At 37.6% G+C, this 21436-nt stretch overlaps 1 protein-coding gene across 5 annotated transcripts in view; it reads left to right on the forward strand.

The window, feature by feature from the left end:
* CRIM1 (cysteine rich transmembrane BMP regulator 1) overlaps nt 1-21436 on the forward strand; it is a 174767-nt gene that overhangs the window by 46009 nt on the left and 107322 nt on the right. For 3 of the 5 annotated variants that reach the window (XM_015621642.3, XM_015621640.3, XM_015621641.3), the window contains one exon: nt 9609-9709. The exons of the other annotated variants lie outside the window; for them this stretch is intronic. In XM_015621642.3, the coding sequence (XP_015477128.1) occupies nt 9661-9709 (49 nt within the window). In that variant the 5' untranslated portion in view covers nt 9609-9660. The remainder of the gene's footprint in view (nt 1-9608; nt 9710-21436) is intronic. 5 annotated transcript variants of the gene reach the window in all.

The following is a 21436-nucleotide window of genomic DNA, read 5'->3' on the forward strand; positions in this document are numbered from 1 at the left end:
ATTTTCCAACACGAGATTCTTGTATCTTAAGCCAGAAGATACCATCCAGTCTGACCTATAGTTTAAAATGGCAACTGTAATTGTACCTAGTGAAACTTAATTGAAGAGATTAATAGCAAGATTACTAATATGCAATAACCAGTGAAAATACTCAGATGCAGTACACACCATAAACCATAGAACTCTTTCTGATTCTTCCCCAAAAGCTTTTATATTGAAATCCAGGCATTCCTTACTCTAAGATAAAAATGGGCATGCATTCATGCTAATTGTTTTCAGATTCTATAATAAAAGCAAGCGTGTTGGATAAAAAAAATTGCATGTATGTAACATCAAAACTTAAGCTCTTAATAATTTTAACATTTTGGAAAGAGAAGTAAAGATCCTTTTTTATACTCGCTGTAATGGATTTTCTGGTTTGGATGCTTTGAGATAGAATTGTCCTGTACCATGCTTACATTAAGTCTCCAAAATACTAAGTTTTCAGTTTAAAAACAGGTTATGTAAGAGTACAAAATATTAAGTCAGACTGCACACCACAAGATCTCACATCTGCTTGGTGAAATGCTAACATTAACGGTTTAGAATCAGATCTCTTCTGTCTTGCAGTGCTTTGCTTTCCAACCAGGCAGTTTTCACAGGCTTTCTGATTCATGGTAAGCCTTTCCAAATCCCCCCCTAGACCTTGAGAAGATCCCACTGTCTTTTCCACATCTGGTTTGTTCACCTGTTACGTGCCTTCTCGGGGATCTCCTGTGCACTGGGATCCTGAGCTTCCTGTGTTTCTGCCTGTCTGCTGCCTCATCCTGAGACTGTGGCAGCTTCCCCAGGCTGGGTATAGTCAGCTGCCTTCAGCAAAAGGGAAGCTTTGTCTTTCATAGGATCTCACCTGAAAGAGTTCAACACACTGGACACAGCAAACAGGCAATCTTCTTCATGGTTCCTCACCAAATACTGAGTGTTTAATTGAAGAATAACACACTGAGTACTGCAAGTGTTCCCCTGAGTGAGCAGAGAAATGCCCTGGGAATACCCCTGCACATTCTGAGATACCTGACTTTAATACAGAAGGAGCATGGCTGTGTTACTGAGCACTTGACAGGTTAATCCATTGTCTCTCCTTTCTGATGTGTCTATATGGGAACCTGGCAGAATTCCCCAGCAACCACAGTCTGCCTTGGGTTGCTGCAGTGGCCCCACAGTGCTGCAGCTTATGGTTCACCACAGGGTAGTTGCTTTGTGGTGAACCATAGGAAGTCTGGCTTGAGACCATTGCCAGCTGCTGTTTCCAATGCTGGTACAGCTCCAGAGGCAGGAGAAAGGCAAGGTTCCACAAATAGTAAGGCCAAGGAAATGACATGAATCTAAAAATCAGTTATCTCAAATAAACCACATATTTTTCCATAGCGATTTTTCACTAAGGCTTTGTAATAATAACCCATTCCCAAGTGTTGTATTCCTGGAGGACATTTTACTGCCACAAGGAATTAGCATGTTCAGCCAAAGCTTGAACTTTCTCTGTGATTATTAAATATGAGATGGAGTTCCTACCACTTTCTCCTATGCTGAGGACTTCAGATCTTTTTTTGAGGCGTAGTCAACTGTTCTGGTCTCCTGCCCTGTCATCTATCACACTGTTTAAGAGTGCATACTTACCAGGTGGTTTGTGTTGAAAGCTTAATTTTATTGAAATTTAGCTGATGTGACTGGACTGGATTCATGATTTACAGAAGATAACAATTTTAATATTACATCATCAGCATAGTCTTGTGCTGTAGTCATATGCTCATGAATAGTTCTTTCACTTTTTTTACCTACAGTATGTGTTAAAAAACACTATTTATTTGTTGCTGTAATCAAGTATAGCAGTTAGCTTGATAGATGTAGCTAGCAATAAAGTCAGGCTGTATTTGATTGTGTGTTTTGAGGTGGTGTTGTTTTTTTGATTTTTAAAAGGGCGTTGACATAATGTAAGCCAGGATGAGCATCTCAAATTACATTAAGGGTTATATAGATTAAAAACAAACAGATTTTCTGTTCAGCTTATATAGAAAGTGAGCACAGGATACCAACCAATGTGTAACTGCAAAGAATCAGTGGAAATCTGGTCAGCATGAAGGCTGTCATTGGAAGTGTAGCAGTGTCAAGATTTGTATTTGGTATCTTAGCAAGAGCTTAGTAAGGATCTAGGGATAATGGGAATGTGGGACCTTTTAGTAATCTGAAGGTGGCAGATGCACTTTTTGTCACAGTAATCATTTGCCCTTCAGCCTTGCTATTTGTTATCTTTCTTTTCTGTTTTTTCTTAGTTTATGGTTACAGTGAGACAGAAGTAATATATTTGAATAATTATGCTACTTGAATATTCATTACTTGATTATTAAGCAGGTAATTTTAAAATATAGATTGCTTTTGCATGGCAGTGAGCCAAGCCTTGCCTTAGGTATTGGTGTTAGATGTGCATTGTGCATTCTTCTTGTTTTCGTTTTGATTTGCTCTTAGCACATAGCTTTTTTTTTTTTTTTTAATCAGTTCAAGAACCTTACTAATGATAACCAGCTTGTGCTCTTAGGAAAAGATTCCTGTATTTGTTTGTAACTTTTCTAGAATTGGAAAAGTTCATTCTACCTTCTGCAGTGTGTTTAGTGTATAAAGAGAAGTGTTATGGTTATTTTTATTATAATTTTATAGCAGTAGAAAAGATCCCATTGAATGGGGCACATATGTATATTTTAAAGATGAAGGAGTAAAAGATCTAGAACGTGCAAGCTAAAACTTAGGTGGGAAAATCATTAATGTTAAGGCTGGTAAAGCTTTAAATAAGTATTTTTCCTATCACTTGTAGTTTTAAAGTCAAGCTCTGGGTATCTTTCTAAAAAGATTCATAGGCTTAATTGGAGACAATAGCTGCTTTTTTGTTTGTTTTGGTGGAGTGGTATGTGAATATTACAGAAGTCAACTTATATAATACTGATTCTTCCACTTGGTATTGAAATAATTTGGGGATGCATGTGTATGAATGACTACAAAATTTATTTGAATGAAGTGTAAAGCAAGAGAGTAATTAATGGTCCACTCTTGTGAAGACAAAGTCATCTGTTCTAGTCAGCATGGATTCACATGGGTGAAGTCATGCTTGACCTGCTCAATAACCTTCCATAATGATATGACTGGCTTGGTAGGCAAGAGGAGAATAGCAGACAGTTGCCTACCTTGGCTTCATAAGGCTTTTGGCACTGCTTACAGTAATATCTCATAGAGAAGCTGATGAAATATGGGCTTGATGAGCAGACAGTGAGGTAAAAACTGGCTGAGTGACCAGGTCCACAGAGTGGTGGTCAGTAGTTCAAAACCTAGATGGAGTCAGGCAGCTAGTGGTGTACCCAGGAGTACTGGAACCAGCTCTGCTGAACATCTTCATCAATGATTTGGATGATGGGGAAAATCTGTTGATGATACAGAACTGGGTGGACTGGCTGGTACACCAGAGGGTCATGCTGCCATCCATAAGGACCCTAACAGCCTGGAGAAATGGGTTGGCAGATAAACAAGGTGAGGAGTGCCAAGTCCTGTGCCTGAAGAGGAAAAACCCCAGACAGCATCAGTGTATGCTGGGGGCTGCCCAGCTGGAAAGCAGCTTGGCAGAAAAGACTCTGGCTGTCTGGGTGAGCATGGGGCCAGCTCTGAGCCCTTGCAGCAAAGAAGGCTGATGGTATCTTGGGTCTGCATTAGAGTGTTGCCACCAGGTGAAGGGAGGTGATCCTTCCCCATTACTCAAGCCTCATGCAGCTGTACCCGGAGTACTGTGTCCAGCTCGGGGCTTCCCGAGAGCGCTGTGGCCTAGCAGGGAGTGTCCATCCAAGAGAACAAAGATGATTAGTGACTAGAGCATGACTCCCATGATAAGAGGCTTGAGAAAGCTGGGACTGCTCTGCTTGTAGAAGAGGAGGCTCAGGAGAGGTCTCTACAATTAATACCTGAAGGAGTGCTGTGTAGTAGACAGAGCCAGGCTCTTTCTAGTGGTGGCCAGAGGCAATAGTTACACACTGAACACAGGAGGTTCCCTCTGAACATCAGGGAACAGTTTTTCATTGTGAGAGTGGCCAACTGCTGGCAAAGGTTAAACCAAAGTCTTTATCCTTGGAGATACACAGAAGCCATCTAGATGTGATCCTGGGCAGCTTGCTCAGGTTAGCCCTGCATGAGTGGATTTGGACCTTGTATATTTCTTTCTTCCTGATTTAAATAAAATAATACAACTGACTTTGTCCTATGGAAGAAAAAATTATTAAAACCAAAAAGGCTGCTTGCAAGGGCTTTTATGCTCTCTTCCACACAACTGTGAACTTCAGCATAGGTCTTCAAGGAAGAGGATGAGTAATATATCTATTGCTTAGCTTAAAAAATGCAGTGTTTACTGCAGGGAAAATTTTCTAGGGTAGGTATGTAAGACAGGAAGGCACTGGCTGGATCAGAGTGTTCTTTCCTTTGAAGAGAGAAACTAATCATGATTGTCAGTACAGCTTTTAAAATAAAGCCTTAAGGGTTTTGCTTCTTTGAAAGAATTGTAGATCAGTAGAAGGTAACATCCAATTCAGAAATTCTGGTAATCGTGAACTAAATATTTGACTATTTGAATTTAATATTTTAGTATGCTTCCATCTTAGTATCTTCAAGGGTTGTATTATGTAAAAATATTAAAGCTGCATTCTACAATAAATTATTGCTTTAATAGTTGTGTTACAATGCCAAAATATTGCAAGAAAATTACCATTTTCCAAATAACTTTAATGTATTTTTTGAAAGGTTATTGCAATCTCTTGCCCTAAAACCTTGGATGAGAAACATGCAATTATAATTCCTTAGAGTGTGACTTATGTGACTATGAAAATAAATTTTCATACTATTACCATTCAGATTTGGAAGAAAATTGACTCTTGGTAGTGTGTCTCCGTGTATACAATATCCAGATTTGAATTTCATAGTTCAATTGAGACATTATTTTCTTGTTTTGGAACTGTAGAAGTAACCATGAAGTCATGAGAAATACAGTCCTCAAAATGTTTGAAAATACAGATGGGTATTTTCTCTGCTTGTATCTTTTGGGGGAGGAAGAAGTCCAACAAATCTTGACATCCAAAATTAATTTTTCCAAGAAAGTTTATTGCAAGTAAATATGAAGTAACAGCAAGAGCTTTTTTGTTGTACTGCTTTTGGGGTTCTGTACCTCTCTCCCTGCTGCTTTTCAAGAGTGTCCTACTTTGCCTCAGCAATCTTTTGGTGTTTTTCTGGTTCACCGAAAGTGCCACAGATTTTAGCATTTTAACAGGGTCAAAATCCTGTCTTGCACTGTAGACTAAATCTTAATTTTCTGTTATTATAGTGATAGCTGCTTTAAATTCAAGTTCATGAAAGATACTGTCAAGTTTTTTAGACTGTTCTCTACTTCCCCATTAAGTGCTTAATCATTTAATTCATGGAGCTAATTAAAAGCTAAGAAAGTATTGTAAAACTACAGTATTCTTATTTTTCAAAATGCTTTTCATGTCATGCTGAGTTCTTGCAGTAAGAGAACTTCAGCAGGACAAAAAGAATGTTTCATTGTGTGAGAAGTACCTTAGACACCTTGTTTCTGAACTTGCATCTCTAAAGCCTCCTTGAGGAAGGTGTGAAAATCAAGTTGTGCTTGCTCACTTTTTTTCGTTTGCTGCTTGCACTATAACCTTAAAGGATGTCCTGAAGTGATCATCTGCCACTAGTCTGTATTACACTATTTGGAGGTTGACAAAACTTCTTCACTTGGTGAGGGCACTTGAACTTACTTCTATGCCTGAAATAAAAGGCCTTCAAAAAGCTGCCCTATAGAAGAGCCATAAAGAGTTTAAAGCTGTCCCTTCAACTAGCAATTGCAGCAGTTTAAACTACCTGATACCTAATGGTGAGCACTTCCAGCATGGAGAGTCTCTCCTCCACTGGCTGAACAGCTCCTCTCAGCCCTCTTCCAGTTGTCTGTCCAGATCAGCCTCTTCTGACCCCTCCTGCAATGTCCCCTCTACACTGCAGCTCTTTCCTTCTCCCATACACATCTGTACATGCCACAATCAAAGTTCATGAATAAAAAAATATATCTTCTCTTGCTACTTGTAGTTTTATTAAAACAGTCTCTTTTATAGCAGACTACGGTGCCTAGCAGCACTGCAGCATTTCTTTTAGCCTTGGTATGGTTATTAGCATATAAACATAAATTTGGTGTAAAAATTACTCGTAATACTAAAAACATGAGCAACTGATTAAACTGTTCCTTTCTAGAGTTCTTTGTCCTTGCATCATAATATATTTTACCGTGTCTCTATTCAAAGAAAAGCCCAGAAAACCTATACATATATAGTGATACATCTGTTCTTCGAAAGAGTTGAAGATTTTACTGGGCTATTTTGATTAGGATAGTTTCTGGTAGGTGTAATTGTGATATATTCTGCACTTTTTTATTTTATCAAAAGTATGGATTTGTTGCATTGTGGCTAACAGGGAAGGTGGGGAAAATGATCCAGGTCACCAAAGGTCTGAAATGCCTTTGCAGATATCCAGACTTGTCCGTAGCATTATGTCAGGATGGGGAAATTGGGTTGCTAGTTCAGATACTTCAGCTGGATGCCCCAAGTTGAGCATGTCTAGGTGATACAAAGCTCCTTGTCTTCGTTAGAAAAGCTTGTGCTGTGTTTTATGTTTTTCTGCCTCTTTTTGCATCTTCCACACCTGCACTAGGCAAAGAAAGATGCATGGTATGTAATTAACAGCTAAACATATGGTGACTGCCAACTATTCTAAAAGGCAAAAGAGTATTGAATTAAAAAAAACCAAAACAAAACTGACAACAAACAAAAAAATCCTCCAAACCCCTCACCCACCCCATCCCTCCAAAAAATCATCCCAAACCCAACAACAAAGAAATCACCTTTTCTACTTTACTGTCTCTCAGGTAATGACAATAATCAGATACTGAATTTATTCTTCCTTATCCTTACCTTTTAAGAGTTTATTTTCCTGTATTTCAAACTCTGTCCTTATTTGACTGGAATTGGCAACCTGTTTAAAACCTCTCAGGTAGAGGTGCTAGCAGTTGCATAAGCTTGAAAAATTCAAATAAAAAAGTATGAACTTGCTTTTAGCACTGGCAAGATATGCCAGTATTGCTTCTCTTATCTCTTTTTCCTTGAAGAAATCCAAGTTGACATTGCTGAAATGTGATGTTTTTTCTCCTTAATAGAAAATACTAGTGCTGAAATACAAATAGTTCTGGGTTAAAGGGCTAAGTTTGCCAGTTAGAAGCAACCAAAATATGATTTCAATGAGAAATGATAAAAAGCGTTAGTTGCAATTTCTAATGATGAAATGTAATCTAAACCAGAGGCTTTTAATGCTACCTTATTTTGTTGTTTTCTGAGGGATTTGATTTTTTTTCACCTCTATATAATCTTTCAACATAAAGTGCTTTTTATTTTAAAACTTTAAACAATATGGCACTTGTGGTTTGGTTTCAGGGAAAACCAGGCATGTGCATCTGAAATGTGTGTGAAATCGAGAGCTCAAGGGCAGTGTGCTGAATGGGCTTGCAGATCTAATGACTGGGTGGCAAACAATATAAACAGGCCATTTTAAGACTTTTTTTTTTTGGAATGGAATAGGCCAATGCTGCTTAAAAAAAACCCAAACAAGTTATATTAAAAATCTTTTATCTTGACATTTCCAAAAAGTGAACAGTTTCCATTTGCAAAAGAAAGTAACCTGCTGTGAACTATCCAGACCTGAAGAAAAGGTTGTGAGTCTGTAGTAGGTAAGTGCATTGGTCTCTGGAGAGCATGAAGCACATATTTACCCCTGTTCCCAGGGTTATATTGGGGCAAACCTCTGCAGATGAAAGTGCAGGATTAATGCAGCAAGTAGACAAAATAAGAGAAAATTAGCAAAAATCAAGTAAATTGGAGAAAAAATATTTAACAAGCATTAGTACTAAACCAAAATAAACCTGATAAATTGCAGCGAAGAAAACCTGACTTTTGCTCAGAAGTTCTTTTTAGATATATGAAGTAAAATTGCTCAGACTATTGCTCAGACTACTTCAAGGTAGGAAAGACAGATGAACCTTCTGCTCTAGAAAGGTTGAAATGAGCCTTTTGAAGTGAAGGCTGAATCCAAGGTGCTTGTTGCACCTGTCAGTCTGTTTCACGTTCACCTTTTTTGGTGATAGTGTGAGCAGATCTCAAAAGGAGTACTCCCAGGCACTTGAGAAACACTCCAGCCAGAGTGCTGCAAGCCCAGCTGCTTGCAGATGTACCAGGACTCCTGCCTGGAAGAGGAAATTGCCACTTCCAGAGGGCAATTGTTTTTCTGGAATAGGTTAGGCATTGTACAGTTACAAGTGCCTTCATTCTGCCTCCTGTTTCTCTCGTTTTTAACAATTGCCTGTTTGTTGGATATGAAAGATAAGTAATTTAAAAGATTAATTGGTTTCATAACTGAATTTGCATTCCAGGGATTCTGGAATTGCAGGAAGCTATTCATGCAAAAAATGCCTTTGTGTTAGTTCTAAATAGCTCTATAAATGTGAGACCTTATTGGTTTTATGACTGTAGCCTTTAAACAAATAACTCATCTGTCTTCAACATGATTAATTATTTTAAACATTTAGGGTGAGAGTGATTGTCAAAGTTGATTAAGATGTTTTATCTGATATTTTTTCAATACAGGATTTACAATTCAATTAAGATGTTGCTAGCCAGCTGTCTTTTACATGGAAGAAAATATTCTCTTTGTATCCTTGTTTAATTAACAGTAGTAATAGGTAATAGATCCATTGAAGGCTTACATTATAGCCCAGACAAAAAAAGATTAGTAGTTGAGTTCATAATTTTTTGTGTTTAAACCAAATGTTATAAACAAACTCATAAATTCCTCATCATTTAGCTTATATGAACAATTTCATCTCTTTTTTTATTAATATTGATAGATCTCAAGGCCCACACTGGGATACCCACTATGCTGTAGTGGGTATCACTTTGTGGTGCAGTGTAATCCTCTATAATTCTCTTCTGATGTAATAACAATTTGGAAACTGGGGAGGGGAAATATTTATATAAACAAATACCATTTGCATTTCCCCCAAGTCCTAGCTTTTTGCAGATAGAGCATGTGTACTTTTATTTTGGTTTTGCCCTAGATGACAATAAGTAATTACGAAGACATCACTGTTTTGCTGTAGATTCACATGTGTGTGGAATTGTTAGTACATGGAATGCTGATTTAATTTACTGGACACAGGTTTCTCATAGTTTCTTCTAATTAGCTTGTATTTCTTGTTCATAAAGTTAGTTTGTATGCAAACTGAATTTCTCATATAGCTGTTTATAGTCAGATTGTTTCCGGGAATTTCTTTGGCATAAAACCTTCCATTTTATTCAACACTAGACAACAGTTGCTAAGCTTGGGATATACAATTTGATTTCCTTTCAAGTTTCAAATATATTTCCTTAGAATTTAGAATCCAGTGAGCTTTACCTATCTCGTCTTCCTGAAATTCAGTTTTACATTTTGTTCCGTTTTGTTTGTAGGTGCTCTCCCCACTTTCCTGGTTGCACAGTGGGACTTTTCCCACTGCTGCTGATGCCCAGATGGTCTCCTTGCGGGAGGAGCAGCCTCAGCCGTTCTGTGGGTGAGTAGAGGCCATTGGGATGGAGGCCTGGACAGTAGTGCCTCTCCTCCTACTTGCCCCTATTCTCTTCTTGCCAGGCAACCTGTGAATTCCTCTCAAACTCTACCTATTTGGCACGCAGCATTTGCACCTCCCTCCAGTTTACAGGCGTGGTGGAGGAGGTCTTTTTACAAAAGTTTTTATCTGGAGAAAAACTCTTAATAGCCTGCCAGTCATGTGGCAGTTCCTGGTTAGTTAGTTAATTGCAGTGAGAAAGAAGCATCCATTCCCATGGGCCTCTCAGTGTCTGTGATTCCTTCCATCAGAAATCTTGGTCACAAAGCTGGAAGACCATCTAGTGTTACAGGTTATGGCTTCAACATATTCTGGTGCTTTCTCTGTTTCTTCTTCATCAATCTGTCACTGATGAAATCTGGCGTCCTGCTTTATTAGTAGGAATTCGTGGAGACATGCAGGACTGCTACATAGCAGTGGGTGTGGAAAGAATGAACAAAACTTTATATTTCTTTTAGCTTGGTTTGTTGTTTTTTTTTTTTTTTTACAGTAGGGCTCCTGTAACCTGTATGTTTTTGGAGGTGCCTAGCTTAAAGAAAATCATAGGTTGAAAACAATGAATTCAGTCCTGCTTCTTTTCAAAGACCAATTTCTTATCTTTTGTCTGAAGTAGTTCAACAAGATACTTAATCACTGATCCTGAAGTTTTTCATGTTGGTTGGTAGTGGTGCTTTGAAATGGTGCTTGATTGAACAAGTTAGACAAGCTTTTTCAAACTATCAAGGTTTTGCTTTCCTTAAGTAGTGGGATTAAGTCACCTTCACGCTGAGCATTACTTTGTTAGCTAGTAGCTCCATTTAGGATTTGCATAATGCTGTCTTTAAAACAAACTAATGCAGTTCAAAAGCTATATAGTAGCTGTTAGTATTAAATGAGCATCTGAGAGGTTAATACACTCAAGATTTAGTGACAATAATCTGTTAAAGCATTTAGTAAATGAGTGCTTGAGTTTCTGGACCAGCACTAGGTAATGATTTGTGGTGACTGCAAAGCTACCTAAATGAGAGTCTAAAGAAGGTGGTGGTAAAAGGACCATTGCCATTCCTTAGTATCTTCCATTACTTAAAGTAAGCACCTGACATCTGCAAAAAATCTGTAAGCAAGCAAAGTAGAATAAGAGGAGACTTCTGAATAAATGTACTTTGAGGTGGAGAAGGCTTTCCTGGTACCTGCATAAGAATTTTTTTACCTTATACAGAGATTATTCCATCTTTTTTAAGACATGATCATATATTAGAATCTTTATTCATTTAATAGTAGTCAAATTAAGGCAGTCAACATTAGAGTTGAGTACTATTTTATAGAATTCCATATTGCATACAAGGCTGTGCTAAATTAAAGTAGACTTGGTGAATTCAGGGCTGTGTAAAAAAATGTTAAATTCAGACTAAAAACTAATGTATTGTTTACAAAATGAGGTTAACTTTGCTGGTGTTAATTTGGATCGTTGCTCAGTTCAAGTTGTAGTTGAAATGAAAACTGAAGGAATTTTGTCTTCAGTTTCTTGAAACTTTTTATGGCCGATGGATTTTTACTGCTGTCTTGACCTTGATTGTACATTACTTCTTGTTATCCTTTGTTTTTCCTCTGTACTTTATTTTGATAATAAAAATTCTCCCAGAAAAATAATATCAGCTAACATGTACTGTTTGAACTGTTGCCCAGTCCAGTGTTAAATAATGCGTTGTTGCTGTTGTATTAATGTTAAAAAATACAGGAGGTTAAAAAAAAAAATCAGTTACAGATGTCAGCTGGCGTGGTAAATCATAACAGATACTATTTGGAGATGCTTGTGTCTTGTTCTTTTAATGAGTTATGCAGACAACTGTAGCACTGTTCTATGTGTGAAATGATGAGTGGTGGTGGTGTTATAATAAGAGTGGCTAAGTGGTGACTTACATTTTTGTGCTTTTTTTTCATGTCTTGATCAAAAAAGTCACTTAATGCAAGGTAGAGACTAAGCATTATCTGTACTAGAATTACTATTAGATCATCTTTTTTATTAGTCTTTTAGGTTGTTACTGATACTGTTACTGATTCTGGCTAATTGAATTATGTTTTAGCTAGATGTAAGACTTGGGGAAGGGTGGGATACTCTTATCTATTAAAACTGACATGGTCAATGCACAGATACCACATCCACATAGTGAATGTAGCTATTTGGTGTCTGTGAAAGGAATTGTCTCTGTGTTAAGTGTCTGATGCAAAGATTTTTAGCATTCCATTGCACAATTATGTCCCTTTGCTCTGTGTGGAAAGATCTTTGCATTATGAAGCTGCATACTGCACGTTTGTCAGAAATGTATCTTGAAAACATTAAACATTTTTTGTTAGTAGAATGAAGGCTGACGGTGGTATGAAAATTGCCTTTGATGTATATATTTTCAACCCCACCATAAAAAACTGATCAGGGAGTGATCAGGGAGAAACGGTAGGTGTGTGCTTGTGTTTATCTGCCGTGTTTGACTCAGTGAGCAACAGGAATGATTTCTGTTGCAGAGAAACTGATAGTGGGCAGGTGGCCAAAGCTGCTTTGGCTTGCTGAGATGGCGCTGAGGAGCAGGATGCTGACCGAGTCCAGCTCGGGATTGTTTTGGGATGTAAGTGAGCGAGCAGCCCTTCCAGCTTTCCCTCTGCTCTGTGCGAAGCCATGGTGCCAGCTGCCTGCAGCAGCAGTGTGGGCGGTCAGACGCCTTCCCTGGCACTGCCTTCAGGTAGAGATCTGAACCGTGGTGTTAATCCTCTTCTGTTTACTCTGCCTCGCTCTAAGGGAGAATTTTCGTGTTTACTGTGTCACTGAATAAATGCCATTTACACAGTATGATACTCCTTCTCAACTTCATCACCTCTTCCACTCCTTTAAACTTCTCCCAAACTAGGTTTTTGCACATCTGATGACAAATGTTCTTGGTAGCACAAGACTTTTTATTTTTTTATTTATTTGACCTTCAGGCAGTATTGTGCCAGTCTCTTCAGCTGCCCAGCTGAAGTCTCTGATATTCTAGTCAGCTCTGTGTATTTTGTATCACTATCATCACTAAACAACACAGTAGAAGTTAATTTGAATATTTCTTCACCTACGTGTGCTTTTATGGACAAAGTGGATGAGTTCATTGCTTGTTTGGTTCTGGCAGTAACATTTTATGCAGAAAGCATATTCTTGGAGCAGGCGTGTGAAACGCAGCTGAGAGTTGCTTGTGGGGCGAAGGGAGGCTTTGACCTGCTTGCAGGTTTGTTTTGATGTGTTCTCAATTCACGGCTTCCAGCATGTTTTTGAGCACCACACTCTGTGCCAGGCTGATCAAAACACTGACTTTTTCTCCATTAGCTGCATCTTTTATTTCTTTGCTTCCTGTGGTTTCTGTGGTGCTGTTGGGGTCCCGTCAGGAGGCCAAGCCAGGGAAGTTTGCACAAGGAATGCCTGCGGTCAATGCCAATGAATCTCTCTATGCAGCTATGCCAGTTTGAAGAACGGGATTATTCTCAGTCTTTGCTGTGTTCTGCAGTTGTGCCATTCCTCATGATCTATCAAATGTAATTAACTCTTCCCAAATTTGTGGTATCCCTGATTAACTCCTCTGTCTCCAGACAAAGCAAGTTTCTTGTTCGTTTATTTTTAGCCACTTGATTTTTGCTGCCTGAAGGAGGCGTTCTTGGTGTTCTGTGTAGGCCCAGTGCAATAGCAAACACCTTGTCTTTTGAATACAGTAGGGTTTTTTGATTGATCTTGATATGCCTTTCTTTCTCGTCCGCCTTTGTGTAGTGATGCAGAGAAATTAGAATATGACCGAAGAGACTGGAATACTCTAGAAATGTATTTTTCAATGAGACAGTAGCATGTTTTTTCTGGAGGTACAGGTCTGGTCTGTCTTTCTTTTTCCCAGTGGTCTTTATGCTTCTGATTTACTGTTAACAATAATAGGACAAAATTCCACTAATACATTTCATAGCTGTTATCAGTAGCAGAAGATATATGAATAGTATTGTAGCAAATCCAATGATGGCTTTAATGAGTGGGATTTCCATAATATCATAATATTCTGGGGGTTATTCTGTTCATATACACATGTATGTGTGTGTGTGTACACATATATAAATGTAAACTAAACCTACGGACTCATCTGACTAAAATTTCATAATGTGATGCAGCACTGTTTCATAACTTATCTAAAGTAACCCATTGCTTCTGTATCATTTCAAAGAACAACTGTGTGTATTTCCAATGTTATGCATAGTTCAGCATGGTCAGAAATAACTGGGGTAAACCAGTCTGTGAGTTGTCTGGGAGTGCACCAGTCTGCTGGTGGGAAAAATACACTGGTAATGGAATAGAGGTGGTGTCTGTTTTTTCTAACAAAGTCTAACAGTTTTTAATTAGTAATATAGCAATTGCTTTTTTGCTGCTGTTACTGTAATCAATGATATTTAGCTTCATTTATTGTGGAGCAATATTAAGGCAGTCTTCTTCATATGTAATGAAGCTGCTATACGGTGATGCTGAAGGGATTATGTATCCAGGATTATTAAATAAATTTATGTTATAAGCCATGGGCATTTCTAGTACTCTGAACACCTGTTTGTATAAACGGATTATATATTTGTATAAACAGTCAATTTTTTTAATAACATTTGTCTCCCAACAAGATTTAATAGTTTCTTTGCTTTCTTCCACCTTTGCAATATAGGGTAGAATGTTAAACATTGCATGTAATATAATCGTTTGTGGTTTGACTTAGTAAAAAATTTTTCCAGGTGACTGTATATTGCATTTACATTCGTATATGTATTTTTTTTGCTGTTTATGTATGAGGAGCTATGCATATGAATATTAAATAATTAGATAATATTAAATAATTACATATTGCTGTTTATGCATATGAATATTAAATAATTTTGAAGCTTTGATTTTTATCATAAATCAGAAAATCATTGGCAAAAATGTTTCAAGAGTGAGATAACTTTACAACACAAGAAAAATAATTCTAGGACAAAAGTTAGGAAGGATGGAAGTAAAATTAAAAAAAAAAAAAAAATAATCAGAATAAGCTTCAAATGTAGCATTTTTTTCCTCTTGTACTGTTTAGATTTCTTATTCCTAAACAGTGGGGAAAAAAAAGGACTATCTTGTTTGAAACTTTTGTTACAAAAATTTCAGTTTCATTTGATATTAAGGTGGTGACTTCTGGTATGAGCTTGGAAACTTAGTTCAAGTAGGGTGATTTGATTGTTCCCTTATCCATAGTAACTCTAGCTCTGTGTCCATGGGGTGTTTATAGCCTCTGTTACTGGATGCAACAAAGAAGTCGAATATGCATGATGTCACATCCAGCCAATTATTTCAAGTCTGTGTACTCATTCTGCTGTTTGTTTGTTTAGTTGGTATTTAGAAGGTATTTCCATACCTTTTTCTTTAAAAAAAATTTAGTTTTTACCATCTGATACTAGGGAACAGCCCTTCTTAGTTATCATTCTTGTCTATTGCACTTTTGCTTTTCCAAAGAATTTGCTGTACTTTATACTTAGTTGGATTATGCATTTTGCTTCTGCATTCATACATGTGTGTAGTTGCTTCCATTATATCATGCCTGGTACAGTAACTAAACCCATAATGTAATGGGGAGGGTGCATTTAGTCTTGAAGTAGTCTCTTTCCTTTTCAGTGCTACAAATTAGTTTTCTTGAAACCTGATGCAATTATGTTAAATGCTTACTTTCCAATTTATACTTCTCAGGATCTCATTTATGAGCACTGCTTCTCTATGTATTCTCTTCTTACTACATTTTTTCTGCAGTCAGCAATAATGAGTCTTTGACAGATTTGAACTCGAACCAACAAGAAACAACTTTTTTTTAAAAAAAGGTAAAAAGGAATCCCAGCAGACAGCAAATGACACAGTTCTTAGTGTTCATTGCCAGTTAGGAGTATAAACTTACAATGTTTTACTTGTTAGGGTGTGACTGCATGTGTTTACTCCACTGCCATATGATCTCTGAGGGCTAGCTTGTGATGCAAAGTCCTTACAATTGACTTACTTTTACTTTTTAAGAGCACAGTGTTTATTCCACCACTGACGGAATACCTCAGGCGCAGTACGTAATCTTAACAACCTAGTTTTGTTTGTAATAGTTATGGCTTTTTTCCTGTCAGTAAAAAGTTCATCAGGGTATAATTTCACATCATTTGCTGGTCTGTGAAAATGTTTTTTTATGAAAACTAAGTTGACTTTCTCTGTTACATTGCTGATGATTTGCTGACATTTTGTGGAGTTTAAGTAAATGTACTTAAATGTAAGTTATGGGCTTGCCTGGTTTCTCTTAAAGTTTGTTCCTGAACCACTATGGCAATTATAATAAAGTACTTACTAAAAGTGTAACATTTTAACACACTTGTCTCAGAAAGCATGGTCCATATGTGTAAGCACAATTGATAACTTTGCTAGCATGATACCAATGATGTCAGCAGAGCCAGCAGCAACTAAAGTTGCCTGAAGTTTGGTGGGTTAGGCCATTAGGGCACTGTTGTGATTATTTTTTGGTACAGCTGTGCTGCATGTAACAAACACCAATTACACTGTGGTTTAGTTCTCTGCGTTTTGGTGACTAGATCAGGACCCTATTTGATATCATGTTTCAGCTGCAAATTTAGTGTTACTAGTCTCTCAGTTATACTATTGTCTCCAAAAGATATTTCAACAATTATTTGGTCCTGTCTGTCTGGTCTTTATCAAATCTTTCAAGCTAAGGATGAGTTTTAGTTTTTGTGCTTCAACATGTTCAATTCATACTTTTGTAGATGTGCCACTTAAAAGTCTTAAGGGGGTGGATGAGGCCTGTTTCCTTCTACTGTTTTGTTTCTTTGTGTGCGTGGCATATGGTGCAGGACAAAACAGCTATTACACCTGCCCTGGTTGCTTCTGTACTCTCCTGCAGTCTTGGTGACGTTTCCTATGTGAGAGAGGTAGGGAGGGAGCAAATTACAGCTAGTGTTGAGATAATTTTGCGATTCAAATTTTTTTGTTGCTGAACTTTAAACTTGTAAATTGAAGTGATTTCTGCCAAATCTGCTTCTGAATGATTTAAAACCAAAATAAAAACAACAAAGTGCAATCCCAGAGCAAATAATCAATTTAGTTTTGTTTTTGTTTTTTTTTTAAGGGTTTTGTATTAAGTACATTGTAATATTCATGATTAAAAAACAAAAACAGAAAAACCCAAACTCTGAAGATCTCTGTACCTCAGATTTAACTTTGACATTGATGATTTTTGTACTTGGAGATAACCAGTAGGGAATCCATATTCATTATACACTTTCTTTTACCATCTGTCTCTTTAGTTTTTGATATGACATTATCTGTCATGTAGTTGGCCAGGATATAAACCATTCAAGAAATGTTTGCAAAAGTTCAGTGGAGATTTAAGAAAAAACTTTTCTGCCAGTGGGCTTTTGGACATGAGAAAGCAAAGGGAAGATTTCCTGCAGCCTTGTAACTCTGTGTTGTCAGGTGTAAGGATTGAAAGCACGGACAGACTTTTGGGCTCTGTCATCTCCCCTCAAACTTGGACAGTGCATTGGAAGGAGGTTGTTTGAATTAAATGGAATAGGGATGGGCTCTACAAAAGGAGAGGGAAGAATATAGAAGAGGGAGAGGGCTAGGCAATTAAACATGAGCTGAATGGATGATGAGGGAAACAGGGAGGAATTTAGAAAGGAGGAACTAGAACAGCTGGGGGAGTGATAAGGGCTGATGTTAGAAGAGGAGGTGGGGAAGAAAGATATGCAAAGGTTTGTGGTTTTGTACTTTCACTCTGCAGTTAAAGCTTGGAATAATTGACAGATTTCATGAATTTACCTACCAAGTTAGTTAGGTCTTGAGTCACTGTAGTATTGGTCCAGATCAAAATTCATTACTTCCCCTGCCTTACAAGGCATTATCATTAGAAAATATTTGCAAGCATTGTAACTCTATGGTGAATCTAATAAATATCCTTCTTATTTGTGAATAAATACAACTCCAAATGATGCAAATTCATATTCTATCCTAAAAATAAATGCAACTTTCTAAAAGAAATGTCTCACAAATCCTTGAATTCATGTGGTACATGTGGAGTTATATTCAAAAAGATCTGTAAATGCATCTTGTATTTTATGTTTTTAATAGTCTTCCAGTTGCTGTCATGGAGTAAAATGTTTCTGCATTTAATTATCTACTAGGCAACAGTAGTGGGGCTTGGAAATGCATAAACTAATGTGGATAGAGTTGGTCTGGAAATTAACTGAGTTGTTAGGGAAAACATTCTGCTGGAAGAAAATATGGTATTTAACTAAATTCCAATTCTCTTTTAATATCTCAGAATAATCAGAAAGGGTTAATCTCTTAAAGAGCTGTGCTTAAGGGTGGGTAAAGCTGTGTGCCTTCACTAGGATACTGTCTTGCAAGTTGACTTCTGATGTAGCCTTGTGCTAGTTCAGAATAGGAAGGAATTGCTTTTCACAATAGGAGTTTGTATGGGACTATGTTTTGGATTTGTGATGAAATAGTTTTGATAACATACTGGTGTTTTAGGAATTGCTAAACAGTGTTAGCATGGAGCTGGGGCCTTTTCTGCTTCTCATGCTGCCCCAGGTGCACAAGGAGATGGGAGGGGGGACACAGCTGGGACAGCTGCCCAACTGCCCAAAGAGATAGTCCACACCATAGCTCATCATACACCAGCATGGGAAGAAGGAGAGAGGTTTGCCAGCACTGCCTCTTCCTTGGGACTGGCTGGAGCTCAGTAGGTTGGCTGTTGATGAACAATTGTGGGATTTTTGCATTATTTGTGGTGGTTTTGTTTGTTTTATTTTTCTTTGAGCAGTTTTGCTTTTCTTTTTATACTACTCCTTTTTCCTTATTAAGCTGTATTTATCTCAACCCCATGAGTTTTTGCATTTTTGTCCTTATGATTCTCTCCCCATCCCAGTAGTGGGTGAGCAGTGAGCCAGTGGCTGTGTGGTACTTGTACTGCCTACTGGGATTGAACCATGACATAAACCTTCCCAAATTAACTGAAGTTATCAAAATTAAGTCTTGAAAAGTTTTTCTGATTGTCTACTGAGTGTTTTGAGTTAATATGAAAGAGTAATCCAGACTCTCACATGCTTTCAAGATCTGCCAGTGGCATGTTGTATAGATTCCTCTATATGTGCTTTAAGGGTTTGCTTGCTTATTTGGAGACTTCACCATATTTATGTTAGGTTTGACATTTTGCTTCTCTATTTCACTTTGACTTCTTCTTCTGGAATCTAAAGTATTACAGAAACTATTTGTTTGATGCTACTGCTCATGAAGTTGAATCACTGTAGTGAAGTTGAGACTGCAGTGAGCCTGCTACAGTTGAAATTTTTCTACTCCGCACATACACATTGCAAAATGATGTTTGGGTGTTGTTTAATATGTATATTGGTTGGTTTTAATATACAAGATTCTAGTGTCCTGTCATTATGTCCTCAGAATGTTTTCTTTTAAAGTCAAAGCAGTATTTATTTTATGTTTAAAAATAAAATAGAAAAAAAGATGTTAACTTTAGGAGGAGAGAAAAAAGGTTCCTGTATTCTTGTTCCTCAGTGGTGCATTTGCCTTTTAGTCTCGTTTAGTATACAGATCTGAATTTAATCTATGTATAAAAATATTAATATATTAATACACTAGTTATGTTGTATTAAATATTCTAATAAGGTGTAAATATATTATATATAAAGAAAAACAGTACTTGAAATCTCTGAAAGATACAGAGGTATTAAAAGTTGACCAAAATAATTTGCATTTTGCACCACTATAAAATAGATCATTATTTTTACCTAACTGCAACATGATAGTGTTATTGAAGCACAGAAGTTATGTAGCTATAGCATCTGAGCCTTGTTAGCATAACAAATGTCACCCACTTAATGCTGGCCACTGGACAACTTTATTTTCAGATGATTACTACAGTGCTGTGTTTTGTAATAATAACTGCATCCACAATTGGAGCATCTATGTGATTGGTATTACAGGGCAAACACAGGGCTGTGGCTATGGGCACGAATGCAAGTGTATTTGTTTTATTCCAGTGTTTGTCACAACCAAGCCTTTTTTTGAAGGCAAAGGCTTTGTAGTGGAAATGAAAACTATTTCTTATTGAAAATCTTGCACTCTTAATGTTGAGTTCTTAGAAGAAGAGAAAATGTTATTGCAGGCCAGTCATTTATGTAGTTAAACACAGTGTAGGTGTAAGTAATATGTATCTGTCTAGTTACCGTGTGTGGTCATTTTGATTTACCGCAACAGGCGTGGTGAACCTCAATGCCATCAAGTTTGTGATGGCTGAACTGTGGTTGTTGGTGAAGGTGGGTGTGTTAAGACGGAAGAACGCAGCCTGTTCTATCAGTTTGATATGTTGGGACCAGCCTCTTGTTTGACTTGTACAAACCTGGCTGTGCTCTTTTCAGACTGGTCTGGACAAAAGTGGGCATCTGAAGAGGGGCTGCAGTGAGTGGAGATGCAGGACATGATAACTCCTAGACTGTGCCACTTCCTTGGGTGGCAGACATTTTACTTGGAAACAAGTGAGCTTCCAGGATAACCTAAGTTTATATTAAATGTTTAGGGACAAATTTGTCTTGGAGTTGATGGGAAGAGTACTATTGTTTCTCCTCAGCTGTTATTCAGTACAGCACCCTGCACACCATCCTCAAGTACTAGAAATAGCAATGCTGAGATGAGAGGGAAGGTTGTCATATCTCACCCTAATGCTTCTGGCACTATCCCCTTACGTCAAATCAAGTCAGTAAATTATTGAAGGACATATGTTAACTCTAGGAGGAAGCTTATTGGTGCATTAGTGTCTATATGGCTCTCTCAACTAATGAATTAAGCTAAGTTCAGAGTTAATATTTAGATCAAGGGCAGAAAAGAGTATCTGATCTGACTCTATGGGGATTATATTGCATACCAAAACTGTGAAGGGTGGATGACAAAATACTAGTCAGGATTGTTTCCCTCATAGCACAAACAAGCTGAAGTTCCTCATATAAATAATAAATACTTCTTTACAAACAGAACAGTAAATGTAGTGAAGTACTCTGAGAATTTCTTCTTCTTTATTCAGGATTTGTCTACTACAGGTAAAGTAGAACTCAGGTCGCAGTTTAAGAGATGATGAGTGCACAAACTCTCCACTGCAGGAGCAATTTGTGGACAAAATTAATTTCTATTTTTTGCTGTGCATAAGCCTGTGCTACTCCTGGACAACTGAACAGCTTCAAGAGACATAACTGAGATAGATGGAGGATAAAAACTGAATCCAAGGTTTAAAATACATGTCTTTGAACTTCCTTTTATCACATCTGCTGGTCATGAACTTCTAGCTCCAGAGTAAAATAATTAAAGATTTTGAAGTTTCTGTTTGGGTCTTTATCGATGGGATGTCAAACCTACTGTAAAACGCTTTACTATGCTAAAAAATAGTAAATATATTTTACTATTCTAAAACGCCCCTCTGGGGCAATGTGTTAGTAGTTGTAGAGGTTGTTTTGCCCTTGTGAGAAGCTGATCGGGGCAGGAGCGGCGGTGTGCGGCAGTGCGGGGGATGGCGAGCCGGCAGTGCGGGGGATGGCGAGCCGGCAGTGCGGGGGATGGCGAGCCGGCAGTGCGGG

Source organism: Parus major, chromosome 3 (assembly GCF_001522545.3).
Source record: "Parus major isolate Abel chromosome 3, Parus_major1.1, whole genome shotgun sequence".
Taxonomy (NCBI): domain Eukaryota; kingdom Metazoa; phylum Chordata; class Aves; order Passeriformes; family Paridae; genus Parus; species Parus major.